General features: G+C 43.8%; 1 protein-coding gene across 1 annotated transcript in view; it reads left to right on the top strand.

Annotated features, from left to right (window-relative positions):
- Positions 1-285: 285 nt before the first annotated feature.
- ca10a (carbonic anhydrase Xa) overlaps positions 286-17,461 on the top strand; it is a 175,078-nt gene continuing 157,902 nt past the window's right edge. The window contains exons 1-2 of the mRNA XM_068583221.1: positions 286-643; positions 1,545-2,074. Coding sequence (XP_068439322.1) covers positions 2,014-2,074 — 61 coding nt within the window. The 5' untranslated portion in view covers positions 286-643; positions 1,545-2,013. The remainder of the gene's footprint in view (positions 644-1,544; positions 2,075-17,461) is intronic.

Below are 17,461 nucleotides of genomic sequence, written 5' to 3'. Positions count from 1 at the left end.
GTTGACGCTCTCTCGGCTCTCTTGCGGTGTTTTTGTGTCTTTTCCACATTCCGCTCAGACCCTTTTGCGGTCAACCCGCACCACGTGACACCACCTGCGTGTCTGTTGCGTTCTTTTTAGCAAACGGTTTCATTGATTCAACAAAAACTAATATTCAAACACCGAAAAACATGTTTCCACCTGCCCCCACCCGCCAGCCCGCCAGTGCGCGCGCATCCGCTGCAACTCGGCCGCGCGCGCCGAAGCTGCTCCTCGTGAATCCCTAATAGCGCGCAGAGCCAGATCTGCAGACCTGGATGGCATCGCTGAGTGCCCGATGCCAGACTGGAGCAGCCGCCAAGACCACTGCTGCGAGCCGCCCGCAAGGACGTTTGGACTTGTTTTAGTTGTCTGCTCTTTATTATCAGCGATTCCTCTGAGGACAAATCGTCTTTTATTTGTTTTTTAATAATTCTTTTTTATGTTTTTTTATTGACAAGTTGGATTGCTTTCGTCTTCTTCATCCGTCGTCTTTGAGTTCTGGACGCAGAGCCTCGTTTCCAGGACAGATTCTCTGGTGCGTCAAAAGCTGCGCGGTCCGGAGTTTCCTGCGCTCCTCTTTTTTCCTTTTTTTTGTGCCGTGAACGTTTGTCTGCGCTCTGCTGTAAGTGTCTTTTATTTTCCTGCCATAAAACACACTTCGGACATCCGGACTAATATTAACGCGCTGTTAACTTCGAAGAATCCGCGCGCGCGTGTGTGTGCGCGCGTGTTTGTGTGTGTGTGCGCGCGCGCGCGCGTGCCCTGGGTGTGTGGTGGGATGCGAGCGAAGCGAACCTCGCGTCAAGCGAGGCACTTGGAGGCGACATAACCGGAAACCAGGCGTTTGTGGAGTACAAAATAAAAGCATAGATCAATAAAAACAGCCGTGACGATAATTAAGAAGGCGGAAGTGCAGGTGCTCAGAGTGATAAGAAGTTATGATGTCGCCAATGCTTCAATAAGTAGCACAAATCTCGATTTAATAATATGGACACATCAATTTGATTGACAGTCATCACATTATTACTATAACATTATTAGTAGTTTTGTTATTTTATGAGTTGAAGTTTTACGTGTCCTGATGTTTTTTTTTTGCAGCTGTTACTTTTTTTAATATATTAATTTATGATTATTTATTATTGCTAGATGAGATAGGGTGGACACGGTAATGGTGGAAGGGAGGTGTGTGTGGGGGGGTTGGGGGGGGGGGGGGGCACTCGAAGACAACCGTCCTGAGGCTTTAATTTTGACAGTCCGCACCGGAAGTCTCGGTCTCATTCCGCGCCGCTCGACGCTCTGGTCCCTCGCGGTGACGCCGGAGAAGTCTGGATCAGAGGCTCGCCACCTGGCGACGCGAGTTTGAGTCTGAGTTGCGCGGCGTCTCTCCAGGTGTTAGTCCGATCCCACAGCTGCCCCACCTCATTAAACTCTCTCTCTCTCTCTCTCTCTCTCTCTCTCTCTCTCTCTCTCTCTCTCTCTCTCTCTCTCTTCTCTCTTCTCACTCTCTCTCCCTCCACACACAGATCCCCCACTGACACGATCATGTGCGACTCTCCGCGGTGGTAGCGGGATGTCCACTCTGTGAAGCGGCGCCGGATGGAGGGATGGACGGATGGATGGATGGACGTGTCGCGTGCTAAGGGGCGCACTGGAATAACACAGTGAACTGACTGAGGACCAGCGTACCTTGCTCGGTTTTGTCTTGGAGTTCAACCGATATTTTTTAAATATTTTTTCTCCCCCCTCTCACTGCCGCCACCACCACCAGCACCATCTCTGGAATTGTTACATTTGGTGGTGCAACATTTATTCCTTATAGGCTTTGATCACCTGCGATGCGTCTGGAGTGGAACATACCTGGTGGAAGGTGTACAGCGGGATTCAGCCAGAGATCACAGGACATCCGCAACTGAAGAAAGAAAAAAACAAGAGAAAAAGCCTCGTTTGAATCTTTCTGATCTGTGCGTAATGCACGTGGAATGAAGACAGAGGATGGATATAATTTGGGAAATATTGATCATTCTTCATGCCAATGTGATCGTCTGCATATCAGGTGAGTTGTGGGCGTCGTTGGTGTCTCTCAGGGGCAGCAGGTGCATCCGACGAGTGTTTCACTTTTCACTGCAATTTTGTGTGACGATTGAGACTGAGTGTTGTGTGTCAGTTTGTGTGTGTGTGTGTGTGCGTGTGTGTGTGTGTGTGTGTGTGTGTGTGTGTGTGTGTGAGAGTGGAGGGAGGGAGGTAATTTATAAATGCATAACGGGCGCGCTGTGGCAGAGAGAGAGAGAGAGAGAGAGAGAGAGAGAGAGAGAGAGAGAGAGAGAGAGAGAGAACTGCAAAATGTACCCCAGTTCATGAGCAAGGGCATGGAGTAATCCTGCTCTTCTTTGGTTATAGATCTTTCAGCGTGTGTGCGCGTGTGCGCGTGCGTGTGACTTAAGACAGTCGCCGTGTAGCCTCCAGGACTGGATGCGCAAGACTTCTGACGCACGCGTGACACGGGTGGGCTGTAAAAAAAAACAAATGCAAAAAAGATATTGCAAATCGCTTTGAACATTATGGATGTCTTTCTTTTTTTAAGTGTTTTGTTGCTCCATTCCGTTACAGTTCTTATCAGAAACAGCAGTTGTGCGCAAGGTGTCGGTCGTGCCGCGTGCGCGCGCCGTGCAGGCAGATGCGTTCACAGCCATCACGCGCTTATCAATGGAGAGGGGGTGGAAACGATTCATCGGATGCGTGACTTTGCAACAGAACGAAGTTACGACGCGCTCCTGTGTGTTTAAACTATCCAACAACTCCAAAGAGAGACTGACGCACAAAACGGCGATACAAATGGATACAAAAGTTGCATATAAGTGAATGTGGAAATTAATACAATTATATCACCGAATACAGACTTCATGCAAATTCACTACAGTACAAAATGCCTCGTGCGTAATGCACTGTATTTACGCATGACGCATGACTCACGCCGTGTCTCTCTTGTATACAGGCCGCAGGCTTTAGGTGAGTAGGGTTTATGTGACACCCGCCGTGCGTCAGCGGCTCCGCCCCTCCCGACAATGTGCTTTATTCCGTCAGAGTATGTTTTAATAACCGAGCAGGGACAGTGTATTGGTGAGCAGTTATGGAGTTCAGATGCTGTGTGTTCGTCCTGCCACTGACTTCCGCTTCAGGAGGGGGAATTTAACTATTAAAATACTTTAGACCACCATTTACTTATTTAGCTGTTTACATACATTCGAACAACAGGCTTATATTATAAAAATGCACCTTGTGAATATAAACAAAAGAAAATCGGTTGTTTCTAGTGTTTTGTCTTGTACTGGTGCTTTTATTTTGAAAAGAGAAAAAATATATGGGGAGACAGGAGAGGCACACATGAAACGCCAGGTGTTGTACTTCTGTTTGTTTAGCACGTGACCGATAAGGGCAACACCAGGTTTGATAATATCTCATTTTCATATTGTGATTAATATTGTGGCGTTATGTTGTAGTTTTGCTCACTTTGATCATAGCGTGTGTGTGCTAGCAAGAATGAATGCTATGTTTTTATGTTATGTGGTGGAGCAATTATCTTCTCTTTATTGCATCATGACCTCTGACGTGACGCCACACGGAAGTGCGTGTTGTTAGCTTCAGTCCGGAAGCCTGGTTTTCTTTGGACATTGCAACATGTTGAACTAGCTCCCAGTCACAGCATGTCATTTTCCTAAAGGGGAACTACGACCATTTTACAAATTCATACAAGTTATAGCCTGTGGTTGCTTAAAATGTTTAAGCTAACAAATTCTGTCTCCCAAAAACCTTTGAGCTCTAAAACGCAAATGTTTGAAGTCGGTAAGTTTAAAGTGTGGAACGGCTCCAAAGACCGAGATGCTGCACCCGGCGTGTTTAGCAACAATTTTATGAGCCCTCCATCTTTTTTTAAAATTTTCCTAACATTGCAATAGATGAGACATAACATATTGGAATTCATAAATTAGGTGGTATTCCCCTTTTTAGGAATAAATAGGTATTCAATTGTGTTTACTTTTGCTCATACAGTAAAGGAGCTGGAGAGTCGAGGTCTTCACGCGACGAGGAACGCAAACATTACGCTGCAACACAAAGCAGCATACTTTATGTTTTTCGGCGGGCGGGGACATTTTTTCCTTGTGACGTTACACTGAATGTTTTTTAGGTGTGAATCTTAAATGTTGACACAGGGAAGGTCCAATGAATGAGGTGAATTATGGGAAGTGTAGGAGCTGCTGTTTTTCTAAATCGGACATAATACATACATATAATATCCAGGCCTCTGTTTCTGCTGCTTTGCATGTTAATCAATTCAGTTTTTTTCCCACACCCACACACAAAACAGACAACGATTTAAGTAGTTTAACTTAGTAGTTAAAAGTGTCTGAGTATGTCGTCGTTACAATTGTTCCGAGCACTTTCCGGACTCAAATGGACGATCGGAAATCTTCGGCACATGCTTGTAAAGCCACCTTGAGCACAGTCCAGAAGGAATTGTCACGTTCAATATCTCGCTGGATTTTTGTGTGTCTTTTTCACTCTTGACAAGGATTTCTTTTGGCCGTGCTGCTCGTGTCTCCGGTCGGGGGCCTTGCGTTAAGCGGGAGGAGTAGAAGTATTCGTGTGGACGTGCTGATTTGTAAAAGGAAAAACACTGGCTTGTCATTTGTACTTGTCGTGTGAGTCACGTCCTCCAGCAAAAATCCTTCCTACGGTGATGCTTGGGATTGTCTGTGATTCTTTTCTACCTCTCTCTCTCTATATTTCTCTCTCTCCACACTAATATGGGACGGTGTGCAGCTCAGCCAATTGTTGCCACGTAGCTTCAATGTCAGGTACGCGAGGCACGATAATGCGGCGAGACCAGACTTCAAGGGAAGGCTATTATCCCCTCACAGTTGAGCGTGGATCGTGGACATGAAAGTCCCCTCGGTGCTCAAGACTCCTAATCCGTGATGTAATCAAGAGGCAGAGCTTGGCTCCAATGACCGTGAGCAGGGTACTGACTCCACAGGACGGGGGATGGGGGAGGGGGGCGACGGCAGCCTTGGGGGCTTTCTGAAGACGGAGGAGCTGAAATCGTCATTCTCAAAGGTTTTCCGTCTCTGGCATATCAGAGCTTTATCGGCCGAGTATGTGAACACAAAGAACGTGAGTCAGTTATGTACATTTCACCTACTTCATGTTTCTGTGAGTTGTAAACCAAAATAAATAGCTTATAACTGATCCCTCTAAGACTTGCGGGATTGCCGGCTTACACAGTTTTGCTGTTTTGTGGGAGGGGGGGTTTAAGGTGGGTGGGTAGGGAGAGGTTAATGTTAAATAATAAAATGTTAAAAAAGAGTAATACGTTTTTCACAAAAATACTTTATTGCTCATATCCAGGTTACTCATCGAGTTCACTCGCCACTTAAAACAACAGCATGGCTGTTACTACTGACTACACTCACTAATTAGCCTACTTTATGGGGCAGGCTACTCATTTCCATTCCTCTATTAAACGATTAAATGCATGTTTACAGTTTTTTTTTTCTTTTCCTAATTTCTCTTCCACAGACTTTTTAATAGAGTGAGGAGGTAGAATAATACATTGAGCAGTGTTCCCTTTTCCTCTTGTAATATCACGATATATTACCGCCATCGCAAAATAAGTAGTGGTGGCGGAGCGCTTGTCTTGTCTTTTCCGCTTTTTCCGCTTTGCTCTTTCCCTCGCTGATCTCTTTTTTTCTTTTCTTTATTGTCGGCGTGTTTCTCGGCCCTTGGTCCTGAGCGTGTTCCTGTATAGCCGATTTAATGAGCTGAATACGTAAAACAACAAGTGGGAAACGCATAGCTTTGGAACTGAAGTGTTCTCCAGTGTTGTGGCAACGAGGGAGCCCGCCTCCGTTATCTGGGACTATTACGTCTGTGATTTGTGAAGTCTGTGAAGTGATCGGGTCATTATTTCTGCACAGTAATGCTGCTGTAGAGGGACTTTTTTTTTTTAGAGGGACTAAAATGTAATATGATGCTTGCAGCGCCAAACACCAAATTCCCTCTTGATTCTGCATTAGGTCGGAGGCAGGGATCTGGATTCGTCATCAGGCCCGAGGTCAGGTGGTCTGGGGATTTATATTCCAGCACTACAGTTCTCTGTAACATTGTGCCTGTTTGCCCTGGCTGTAAATTACTCTGGCGGTACGGGTGGGGGGGTAATTACCCGATGTCAGCGTCGGGTCAATCTCATCCAGGTTCTCCTCTCCAGAGCCTCGTCCTCCATTCTGATTGGTCAACATCTTTCTATTTTCCTTATTTTGTCCTAAAAATTAGCGGAGCAAATTTGTTCCGTATTGTATTAATTTGCTTGAGTGTTCTTGCTGTTTGCTCCCGAAAAATGGCAAATAATGCCAAGTAATTATCTTGATGCTGCCATTACATCGCGGATCACTAAAAAGCTGATTTCAAGGGTATCTGACAAAGGTGCTTTGATGTACACGGGCCTGCATGTAGGCAGCTGACCCCTCCACACACTCGCTCTCCACATTGATCCATTACGGTTGTTTCATCTGTGTCATATTCAGTCAGCTCTGTGGGTTTTAATGCTACCTTTTCTTTCTCATGATCTTAAAATACAATTCAATAATAGCCACGATGGAGGAAGCCTCATTTCTAATGCATGAAAGTATTTTTTCCTTTTCTTCTCCTTACATCTGTCATTGTGGTTTTCCACAGAGGCAGTATGTAGGGATGATGAATAGGAGACAGTGTTATGGGTATAAAGCAGGGCCGGATTGACTCAATATGGGGCCTAGGGGCCATGATAACCTGTTGGGCCCCTGCTAGTCTGCTTTATGTGCTGTGCTCGAACTAAAGATGGGCCATACCATTACTAGTGATCCACCAATAATGCTACAAATGTAGATACTTTTTTTTATTATTGAAAGCGGCTTGTACAGGAAATGGAAATACATTCCTTGAATATGAGTAGGTCAAAGTGCAAAATAATGTTCCATACAATAAAGTATAACCAACACGTTCGCACTCCCTAATTTGTTGATGGCGTGTCCCGTTTTTTCCTTGTCTCTCGTCTTTTCAGTAAATTTCCGTTTTCACAGGAAATGTACAGGTCTGGCTCGTTACATGCACACATTCTCTCTCAATACACTTAAACGTAGGTTTACATCGTAGGATTGGGTTGTTTTTTTTTAATAAGAACTCAGAAAAGAAAATGTAAAAGAAGGAAGCTTGTCACGTTGGTTGAGTCGTACGTTAGATAGCAAAACTGAAGGAAAAGACGTCAAGGATGTCTTTTTTTCCCCCACGGGACACGAACCACGGTCTCCAGGGTGAAAATCTTGATTGTGTGACTCGTCCACCAAAAGGCTTCACCATCACTGGTGTGACTCTAAATTGCCCGTGGCATTTAATGAACTCAAATGATGTTTGAATAGCAATAATCGGCGTCATTCATTGGCAGTGTTAGTTCAGGCTGGTATAGTTGGATCCTCAGTTATTCTGTTTTGTACTCGGCGGAGATATAATTATGAATGCCCACAAGTATTGACGGAACTGTCAGCCATTATGAAAATGATCAGACTGCCTTCAGGCTGGATCTGTGCTCTAATGACCGAATCAAACATCAGAAAGTCAGACCGACCAGATAAACAGAAGAGTCTGCGGAGGCGGAGAAAAAAAACAAATATGGATTTTTTGTTGGACTCCAGTTGTGGCCAGATCTATAAAGACTTGTCGTGTGTTTTTACTCGGTGTATTTCTTTTCTGGCTAAAGGCCATAGCGGGAATATGTTTGTCGCTGTGCCGTGAGCACACACATTCAGAGGGTTTTTACCTCTCCTTTTCATCACATCTTTTTTTTTCTTTCCCCGCAGTATTTGTGTGCCTCCTCTGCTCAAAAAGCCAGTCCTAAACAGGATTTCACACTATGTGCCAGGTAAACAGCTCTGTCTGCCGTTCTCCCATCTGTTCAGACACAGAGATGCCTTTTTTTTTTTCTTCACTCCTTGGCTTTGCCTTAACGTCCTCAGCAAGAACTGCTTCCATGCCCACACTGTGACAGAGTGGTAACAAACCCTGCTGATTCGCTTTCTCCTCTCCCTTTGTTGTATTTAACTAACAAAGTGCAACGTTCAGGGAAGCGGTGACCTGATCGCTCTGCTTTACCGCTGGTGTTGCTGCTCGCAGCATTGTCAACAACTGCTCGTTGCTTGCCGCTCGTTGGTTGCCGCTCGTTGGTTGTCGCTCGTTGCCTCCGGAAAAGTACAGAAGAGTTTCGTTGCAACCAGGCGGCAACCTCGAAGTCTGAGAAATGAAGGAAATGCGGAAGCGTCTTGAGCGTTCTTTCTACTGTCCATCCGAGGTTGACTCTACTGGTTGTATAGAAGTTTGGCTGTATAGAAGTCCATGAGAAAATGGCTTTATTTCTCTCTTGATTTCTTCCCTCAGTAAACAAAATAAGTTGATGTCTTAATCTCTAGTTTCAAGTCTTCTTCAATGCAGCATGATGTTCCTTTGGGGGGCGATGGTGGCTCAGAGGGTCGGCGGTTCAATCCCCGCCACTTAACCCCACTTAATTTGGGGTTAAGTGTCTCACCCAAGTCCATGCCAATGTGTCCTTGGGGCGAGACACTTAGCCCCAAATTGCTCCCGCAGGCGCTGCCTGCGGTGTATAAACGGTTGTGAATGGTTAGTTCGAGACCCGATGGGCAGCTGGCATCTTGCATGGTAACCCCTGCCATCAGTGTATGAATGGGTGAATGATGACAAGTAGTGATCAAGCACTTTTCTTCGGTCCTTTTACCGCTGAGTAAATTATAGTGCCATTTAGAGTAAAACAGCCCTTAAAGCTGGGTGTGCTTTTGGGTGTGGCTACCTTGTGATTGACAGGTCGCGATCTACCAGAGTGATAAACGCCTTCTCTATGTCACGCTTCCACAGCTTATCTTCACTGGTTGCAAAAATCTTATATAGCGACGAGCAAAATACTCATATCCAATTTGACTTGGAACTTTAGGACGTTTGTCGGAAAATTAACTTGCAACTAACAGTTACTATGGAACGATATGGTGTCAATAAAGAGATTAATGTTGACCTGAGCTGTCGCCATGTTGAGTCAATAGATATGCTCTGAACTATGTATTTAACACCGTAAGCCCTTTTCTAAGTAAAAATGTCTTAAAATCGATTACATTTTTTAAAATTGTTCTAAACCCCCCTCACTCCCCACTAAGCAACAGAAGCAGTAAAAATGAGGAACGCTTACTCTATACGTTCTTCTAAAATGTTGTGTCTATATTACAATAACATGGCTAATTCATCACGCAGCTCTGAAACAACAAAGCTTTTCTCTGCAACCTTTTTCATTTTTCTCTTCTTTTTTTTTTGCTGAGCATAAACAGAAATTGATCCTTTGTTCACATAACTGGAGAGTTCGCCTTGGCATGCCATGAATAGACTTTCTGTGTTGTCAGCTATAGTGCTACAGCAAAAGTGCTGTGCTGAAGGAGTGTCAGCTGGCCGTCTGTCATGTCTTCCTGTGCAAATTTGACAACCTGTTTAGGAGCTGGGATTCAGTCCAAGAGTGTTCTTCAGTTGTTGAACTTTCTCTGTTTTTTCCTGGTGCCAAACCATTTGTTCTGACGGCACGTTATTCCAAAACCCCGATAGTGGGACAAATGAGATTTCGGTCCAATGGGACTTTTTTTGGATGGCCCATTAAGCAGACAACAAACGCCTGTTGCTCCAAAAACACACGCTCTTCCTGCAAAGAAAGAAGAAGAAGAAAAAAGCAGAAGCACATGACTTTCATGGGTGCAATATTTTATTTTTCTACGATGACCTGCTCCAACTCTGCTTGTGCCTCAACCAGACCCGCCCAAGATCAGCTGGTTGCAAAACAAAATCCAAGATGGCTTCATAACTGCAGTTCACAAACCAATACAACGGCGTCTTCACGACTATGTCCGCTTCTTATAAATACAGTGTATGGTTGCCACGATATTTGTGGATCATGTCTGTGCCACAGTGGGGGAAAATAAATCGTGAATGTCCGACAATATCTGTTGCAGGCTGAGTGTATATTTTGGGAACAATGGGCCATCAGAACAATAGCCGTTTGGTTTTTAAGGAAAACGGGCTGTTAGACAAATGGGCCACTGGGGTTGTTAAGTGAACTGTTGGGGTTTAGAATAAAGGGCCAACAAAATAATGGGAGGGCCCTCTGCTTGTGACCACTCTGTGCACTTCCTGTTTTCCCTCTATGGGGATTTTAAGAAGTGTATTATCTTTCACTCCCATCCGAACTTTATTATTTTTTCACTTCCATCCGACATATTGGATAGGAGTGTTGAAAGATAATAAAGTTCTTCTGCCGAAATAGCATCGAGACTGCAATGGCAGTCATGGTTTTCTCCGCTTGGCACATATACAGTACTTTCTGAAAACTTTCAGAACCAGCTGCTGAAGCCGAACATCGAGGCGACGTAATCTCAGCACCTGGTCGCGAGGGGACATGAACCCTCTGAACTCCAAGGGTTGAAAAACATGTTTTCTTTACTCAATGCCTGAAACGGCACCTTTTGTGTCAAAGCCAGAAGCTGTACCGAAAAAAATCAAATTTTACAAATTTCATCCGATGGTGCTTGAACACATCATCTGCAGTGAATGCTTCCTTATATCTGAAAAAAGCAACCGGAGCTCACCTTAAAATAGTGGTGTTTCAGTGAAAAGATTTGATACTCATTGTCTCATTTAAAATCTTACCCAACACTTGTTGGCACTTGGAGAAATATTGGATGAATAGAATCTATTGTTTTCCTTTTTTTCTTCTTCTCCTTTTTAATGATTTCTGGCATTGTGACTGTGTTATTCTGCACAAAAGACAAGTCTGCTTCCTCTCCGCTTGGATCCATGATCATGCTGTTTCCACAGAGGGGCAGGACTTGCATATTACAGTGGAAATCAAGGCCCAAGAGACACGCCCCCCCTTCCCCCAACCCCAAACCTCATTTTGTGAGCAACTGTGACCACCTCAGATAATCACATGGCAACCTTTTTTTAGACAGGGAGAGAGAGAGAAAACATGCCCTCGGGGAAGCTTAGAAAATTTTGGGCAAGCTTAGAAATTTAAATGGGATGATGGAATCACAGGGTAGAGGCCTGCGGTGTATTCGTGACAATAACACGTGTCTCCACCAGCCCGGCCATATGCCACCGGGAAAACAACCGCCAGCCATCGCTCCCTTTTTTCTTCTTCAAATCCTCTTCCTGAGTCTGCGCACTTGTAAAGGTTCCAAAGTTCAGCGACCTGAAAAAGTATAGCAAGTATTTAAATAGAAATACAACCATTAATATTGAATTTGACTCCGGTTTCACGTAGCTCTTCATACTTCTATACATGCACAATAGTACATGTAAACGACAGAAAGAAAAAAATAGTATATAGTTGTGTGTGTGTGTGTGTGTGTGTGTGTGTGTGTGTGTGTGTGTGTGTGTGTGTGTGTGTGTGTGTGACCACCTTGCCTGTCCCCAAGCAGCCGTAGCTCATCACAGCTGCTGCTCAGGAATCTGAAGTCTATCAGCCAGCCGGAGTGAGACGACCTCCACGCCAGCTGTAATTTACCACAGGGAGGGATGGGATTGAGTGTTTGCGTGTGTGTGTGTGTGTGTGTGTGTGTGTGTGTGTGTGTGTGTGTGTGTGTGTGTGTGTGTGTGTGTGTGTGTGTGTGTGTGTGAGAGCATGCACTTGATTCTGTGTTTGTGAAGAGACGACACACACACACACTGCAGGTAGACGGTGAGTTTTCACAGGCAAAACAGCGTCATCCACATGCCCCAATTCACTCTCTCACACACACACACACACACACACACACACACACACACACACACACACACACACACACACACACACACAGGCCCCCCGTCAGGGAAAATCTCCAGCTGCTAATCTGATAATCCTGTGCAGATGTGTGTCCTGCAGCAGGAGTGGTGTGCGTTTGCGTAGGAGGGAGACGGCGTGGGGAGGGGCAAGGAAGCTCCACAGTAAGTGGGCGGGGCCGATGCACAGGAGGAGCTGGCGTCTTAATCCAGGCGTCATCGAACCTCATTGAACAATCCACGCCGGTGTTCACACACAGCCGGCACGTGTTTGGTCTGGGGCTGAAAACGATTAGTCGACATAATCGACGGCGCTGATTATGAAAAATCATTGACGCACATTTTTATCGTCAATGCAACGTATATAATAAAAAGATTCAGCGCTACCTGTCATCTTCATTCGGCATTGCGACGCACGACATGAAGTGCTGGGGGCAGTATCGCGTCCAATTGTCTAACGTTACACGCACCAGGACGAAGAAGAAGAATGTTTTCGAACAATTATGGCGCAACGGCACGTGGGAGAGGCAACACAAGCGAGACCCAGAATTTCTAAAGGATGAGAGCATTTTGTCAGTAAGCCAAACAAAACCGTAGAATGCCGCATCAGCAAAACGGTTTCTGCATTTCACGGCAGCTCTCCGGCAGCTCTCCGGCAGCTCTATGGCAGCTCTACGGCAGCTCTACGGCAGCTCTACGGCAGTGCCCGAGCATTTCCCACACAAGCAGCCTGGAGCCACCACGTCTTCTCCTGACGGGTGAGTTTGACAGTTTAACTAATTAGCATTAGCCTCGTTAACCTATTGTTACCTTAGCTTACATGTTGGAAAATAAACGTCTCATGGAGCATGCTCGTAACTCTATTTCAGTGATGTTAAGCGCAATGTGGTGAATCAGTGAATTATCAGAGTAGTCTGTCTTTTTGTTCGTTCTGAAGAGTTAACCTCCTCCACTTAGCATTCTTCAGACAAAAGATTGTGGAAAACAATAATTTCATATCAACAATATTTACCAGAGATCTACTCGTAATTGTATCCTATAATAAACTATGATACTATAGCCTACAAGGTGATAATTAAAGCTTTGTGTGTTTTTCTCTCTCTTTTAGTACAAATGTGTGTGGACGAGAGAGGCTCATGCACTCCTCAGATGGCGGGAGTCTTGACAGAGAGCAACAGGACTGGACTTTCAGTGTCACTTGCATCCCAGTTATTCTTTGTTTATTTGGCACTTTCAGAGGCTTGATTGCATTTTTTCTTCACTTTTAAAGCATATTTGCACTTTAGTTTGTAATACTGTTTAATTCATTTGTTATGATGATGTTCTGATCTTGTTACTCAAATACATTTGAAGTTCATATTACACCATTTTGAGTCATTATTTTAATTTGCTTTTGGAAATAGTCATTAGATTAGTCAATTGAGTGAAACACAAAGTTGATTATAAAAAATAATCGTTAGTTGCAGCCGTAGTTTGGTCAGTGCTTCAGTCTGATGTCATGGAATTAAAGAAAAGGATGGGAAGCTGTATTCATGGTGTCTTGGCATTGGCAGTATTAATTATGTATCATAAACTGCTTTGTGTTAGGGAGTTCAAAGGGTCATAATTACCTCTTAGTATTTCATATGCTCCTTCAAACTGCACTTCAAGTGAGCGCGTCATGACAGCGGTTCATTTAGTCGTTTTCATGAGCAGCACGGCGGGAATGAATTTAAAACATAAAAATGTTTCCGATGAGGTTGTTTGTCCTAAATGTTTTTGAGGTCGTTCGTCGCATTCCAACCGGAAGACCCCGTTGCATGATGGGGGATGCCGCCCGGCTGTCGCCTGATCAAAGAGCCTATTGGCTCACACAAACACGCAGAAAACCCGTCCGTGTAATTGTAATATTTACCGCTAGATTGGAGGCTATTAGTCTCGTGCTGCGCAATGAAAGTTTAATCCGTTAATCTGATAATGATGATAATAATAATAAAAGGTTATTCACGTAGCACTTTGCAAAACCAGCAATTACAAAGTGCTTCTGCGAGGCAGACTAAGCAAAGAATAAAGGATGGAGTCCAATGTCATACACTTCCATGTCCATGAAGGCTATAATTACAAACACAAGCGTGTTCTGCATTTAATTCTATTTCTCTGACTTCCTGTTTTAAACATCGAGGGTAAACTCTGCTGCTGCTGTTTGCAAAGAAGTGAGTCAGTGTGACAACGCTGCAGCACTCTCCTCTTAGCAGCTACTCCGGCTCTCGCTGGAGGAAAAAAAGATGCCGACCAAGTTTTTTCAAACGGGAAGTGGGACAAGTTGGCAAACCACAGAGAGCAGGTTTCAAATAAGAAGGGGGGCGTATTATTTTGAGCGCATCCTTTTTGAGCGTCCAAAACTTTAATTCCCTGCATTCTGTGCAATTTCTATGCACCAATTTCCGGTGGAAACGTCTTTGTAGCTGGAAGCTAAATTAAGACTCCAGGTGACAATTTAGAATATAGGAACATAACAGAATATGCTTCAACGAGGCTCACTGGCGCTCTGTGTTGCTTTCAAATACTCATTATCCTGCAGATCCAATGTCTTCTGCTGAGTCGATGCTTGTAGGAGAGATTTAGTCCTCCTCTCCTCCTCTGTGTCTTTGGTGTGTGGACGTAACTTCTTTAAACACCTGGACTTGCAGCTCATGTGTGTTGTTTTTTAGCAAGATGTCTAAAACCTTCTGCTCATTCTGAAAACTTAAATATCATTATGTCATTATATTAAGAAAAAGAAAAGTTTTAATACTACGACAATTAAGTTGTAATATTTCAATAAAATCCTTCTGCCCTATAGTGTGTGTGTGTGTGTGTGTTACATTATTCAGACATAGAACCCTCTTGGGGCTCCTTCTGGACCAGAGAGTTTAGTGGAGCAGCTGTGTGATGCTCCTCATCCAAAAACACTTCTGATCGGACATAAATCTCACACACACCGACACCGCTCGCCTCCTCTGTGCCTGGTCGTGCGCAACATATCCTAAAATAATGGTTTCTTTGGTATCTGGCAAAAAGTTACTCTTTTTTTCCTGCGTTTTTTTCCGACAAAAGAACTGCGTGTCAATTTTTTTACACAGCGGCCCTGCAGAGTGAGCCTTCAGGTATCCACAGCCAATCAAATGCTAGCGTGCCAGGTCGTCTTAGGAGACCCCGCCTCCAGGGGGAGGGTTCATCAGAATTATCCATCATGACTTCTTGCCAAAGAAGATACGTACAAGTTTGCTCAAAGATTGGTCGGGACGACATCCTGCGTCCACATGAAACCTCCAGAGAGGGTTCTCGTGCGAGCCAGAGACGGATCCGGTTTCCCAAAACACTCTGCCACTTCTCTGTGGCTCTCTGGAATACTCCGACACCGTCCTGACACGAGGAGTAAGACAACACCGCTCTGCTGATCCAACTTCTCCCATTAGTGCAGCCAGAGTGAGTCTCAGCCGATATCAGATCGTGTGTTTGGGCTGAGGAGACCAACACGATCCAGTTGTTTTACTCGCGCTGCACCTCGCCGACCTCCTTATCGTTTACATTATCAGTCTGAGGTTTTGGAGAGTTGCAGGAAAACCAGATATATCGTGGCGTTTGTTCTGGAGCCAGCAGACTTGTGGAGAAGAGATGAAGGGCCTCTCTTAGAGACCTGTCAGTCAAAGCAAACACAACCCCCGAACAGACCACTTTTAGAGCCCTGTTATCTTCAAAATGAGTTTCACAACTGTCTTCACAACCACGGCGGGAGGAGTGGAACAGGCAGTTCAAACCCAGCCCTGTGTGTGTGTGTGTGTGTGTGTGTGTGTGTGTGTGTGTTCGCAGCCAGCACACAGATGGTGTTATATGGATGTGACAAAACCATCAACGCCCTAGTGCCCCTACTGTGCTCATGACATTTTAGCATATGCCAGGAACAAAACAACAAATCCTTTAATTAGTTTTTGTTGTGGTCAGAAAAATATTTCTTTACGTTCTTACATTAAAAATGGCATCTTCCAGACGTGGTACTTTATGGCAGTTTAATGTTTCTTTTTTTTTTTGCATCCAGTGCAAATTAATTTTTTTCTCACGTTCTAAAAGTGCTGTATTTTAATAACTCTGCATGTCCATAAACAGGCCTGAAATTGTGTGAGTCGGGTTTGACTGGCAGGCCGAGACTCTCCTGGATCCAATGAGCCCCGTTGTATTCATGCGCAATGACCTCAGTTCCCACTGTCACCATTTTTTGGGCAAATCTAAAAATTGCTTTAACAACTTAAGCAATTTAATAAATGATGGAAATGGACAATCCATCGGTTTGATGTCCTTATATATTATCACAATTTATTGTTTCATGTCTTGTTTATTATTTTACGATAAGAACGCACTGTTGAGCTGCATCTCAAATCAATCTTTAAGTTTCCAGCTTTCAGATGAAGACATACTGTCATGTCCCCTTAAAGAGCTCCTGTACCCCACAAAGCTGAGTCATAAAACAAGCAGAAAAACAAATCAAGTGGAATTTCTGCAATCGAAAATGTATTTACAACTAGGGTCGGGTACAAATAGCAGGTGCCAATTTGTTAGAATTCAACCGTTTCTGAGTTGTGTTGCACACGGTCCCCATCAGGCCAGCTGATACACAGGCTTGTGTCTGTTGTATCTTTTTTAAATATATTATTCATAGTTTAAAGTTTTAAAAGTTTGACGTCAAGTGTTTTGTATTTATTTATATTTATAGTAATAACTTTAAACATGTAATATATTGTTCAATTGGAAGGAAAAAAATGTGCCGATGTGTCAATCATCGTTTTGTACTTTAAAAATACCAACGATACATCCCTATTTATAAGATGTATGAAATTACATATATCCAACATGTTCCCACGTGTTGCCAGTGGAGGACATCTTTATTTTTGTCACAATACAGTTGCTCTCAGCAGAGTCGACCGAGGCTTCCCAGTTGAACTGAATTTAATGCTTTCTACTGTATCTGATTACTTCAAGATTATAAATGAGACAAATCTAAAAAAAAAAAGTGTTTATGCACATGATGTGTTCAGGGACCGTCGGAAGGATGAAAGTCTAATGATGAGGATTTTTACAGCTTCTGGCTATGATAAACACAGAGGCGGCTGGTGGATTTTATTTTGGTAGGGCCATTTAATACATTTCAGCATTCAATGCAAAAAAGGTATCACACATTACTACTTTGCAGTAAAATATTTACCCTTTATTCCAACACTTTGACATAATAAGGACATGTTATTAATACATTCATCCATACATCCATTATCTGAACCGCTTATCCTCATTAGGGCCGCGGGCGCTAGAGGCAACCCCAGCTGTCAAGGGGCGAAGACAGGGCTAATACAATTCAGTATATATATATATATATATATATATATATATATATATATATATATATACATATATATATATATATATATATATATATATATATATATATATATATATAAAATCAGTGATCAGTGGCGGTGCATTTAGGCCTTCACTGCGTGCCGTATAGTCCACATCACGGCGGGACTGAGGAAAACAA

The sequence above is a fragment of the Clinocottus analis genome, unplaced genomic scaffold (assembly GCF_023055335.1).
Source record: "Clinocottus analis isolate CAN_PGR_092001 unplaced genomic scaffold, fCliAna1.0.p SCAF_19, whole genome shotgun sequence".
In the NCBI taxonomy this organism is placed as follows: domain Eukaryota; kingdom Metazoa; phylum Chordata; class Actinopteri; order Perciformes; family Cottidae; genus Clinocottus; species Clinocottus analis.
The sequence above is the reverse complement of the archived record's forward strand: the minus strand, read 5'-3'. Positions and strand labels throughout refer to the sequence as shown.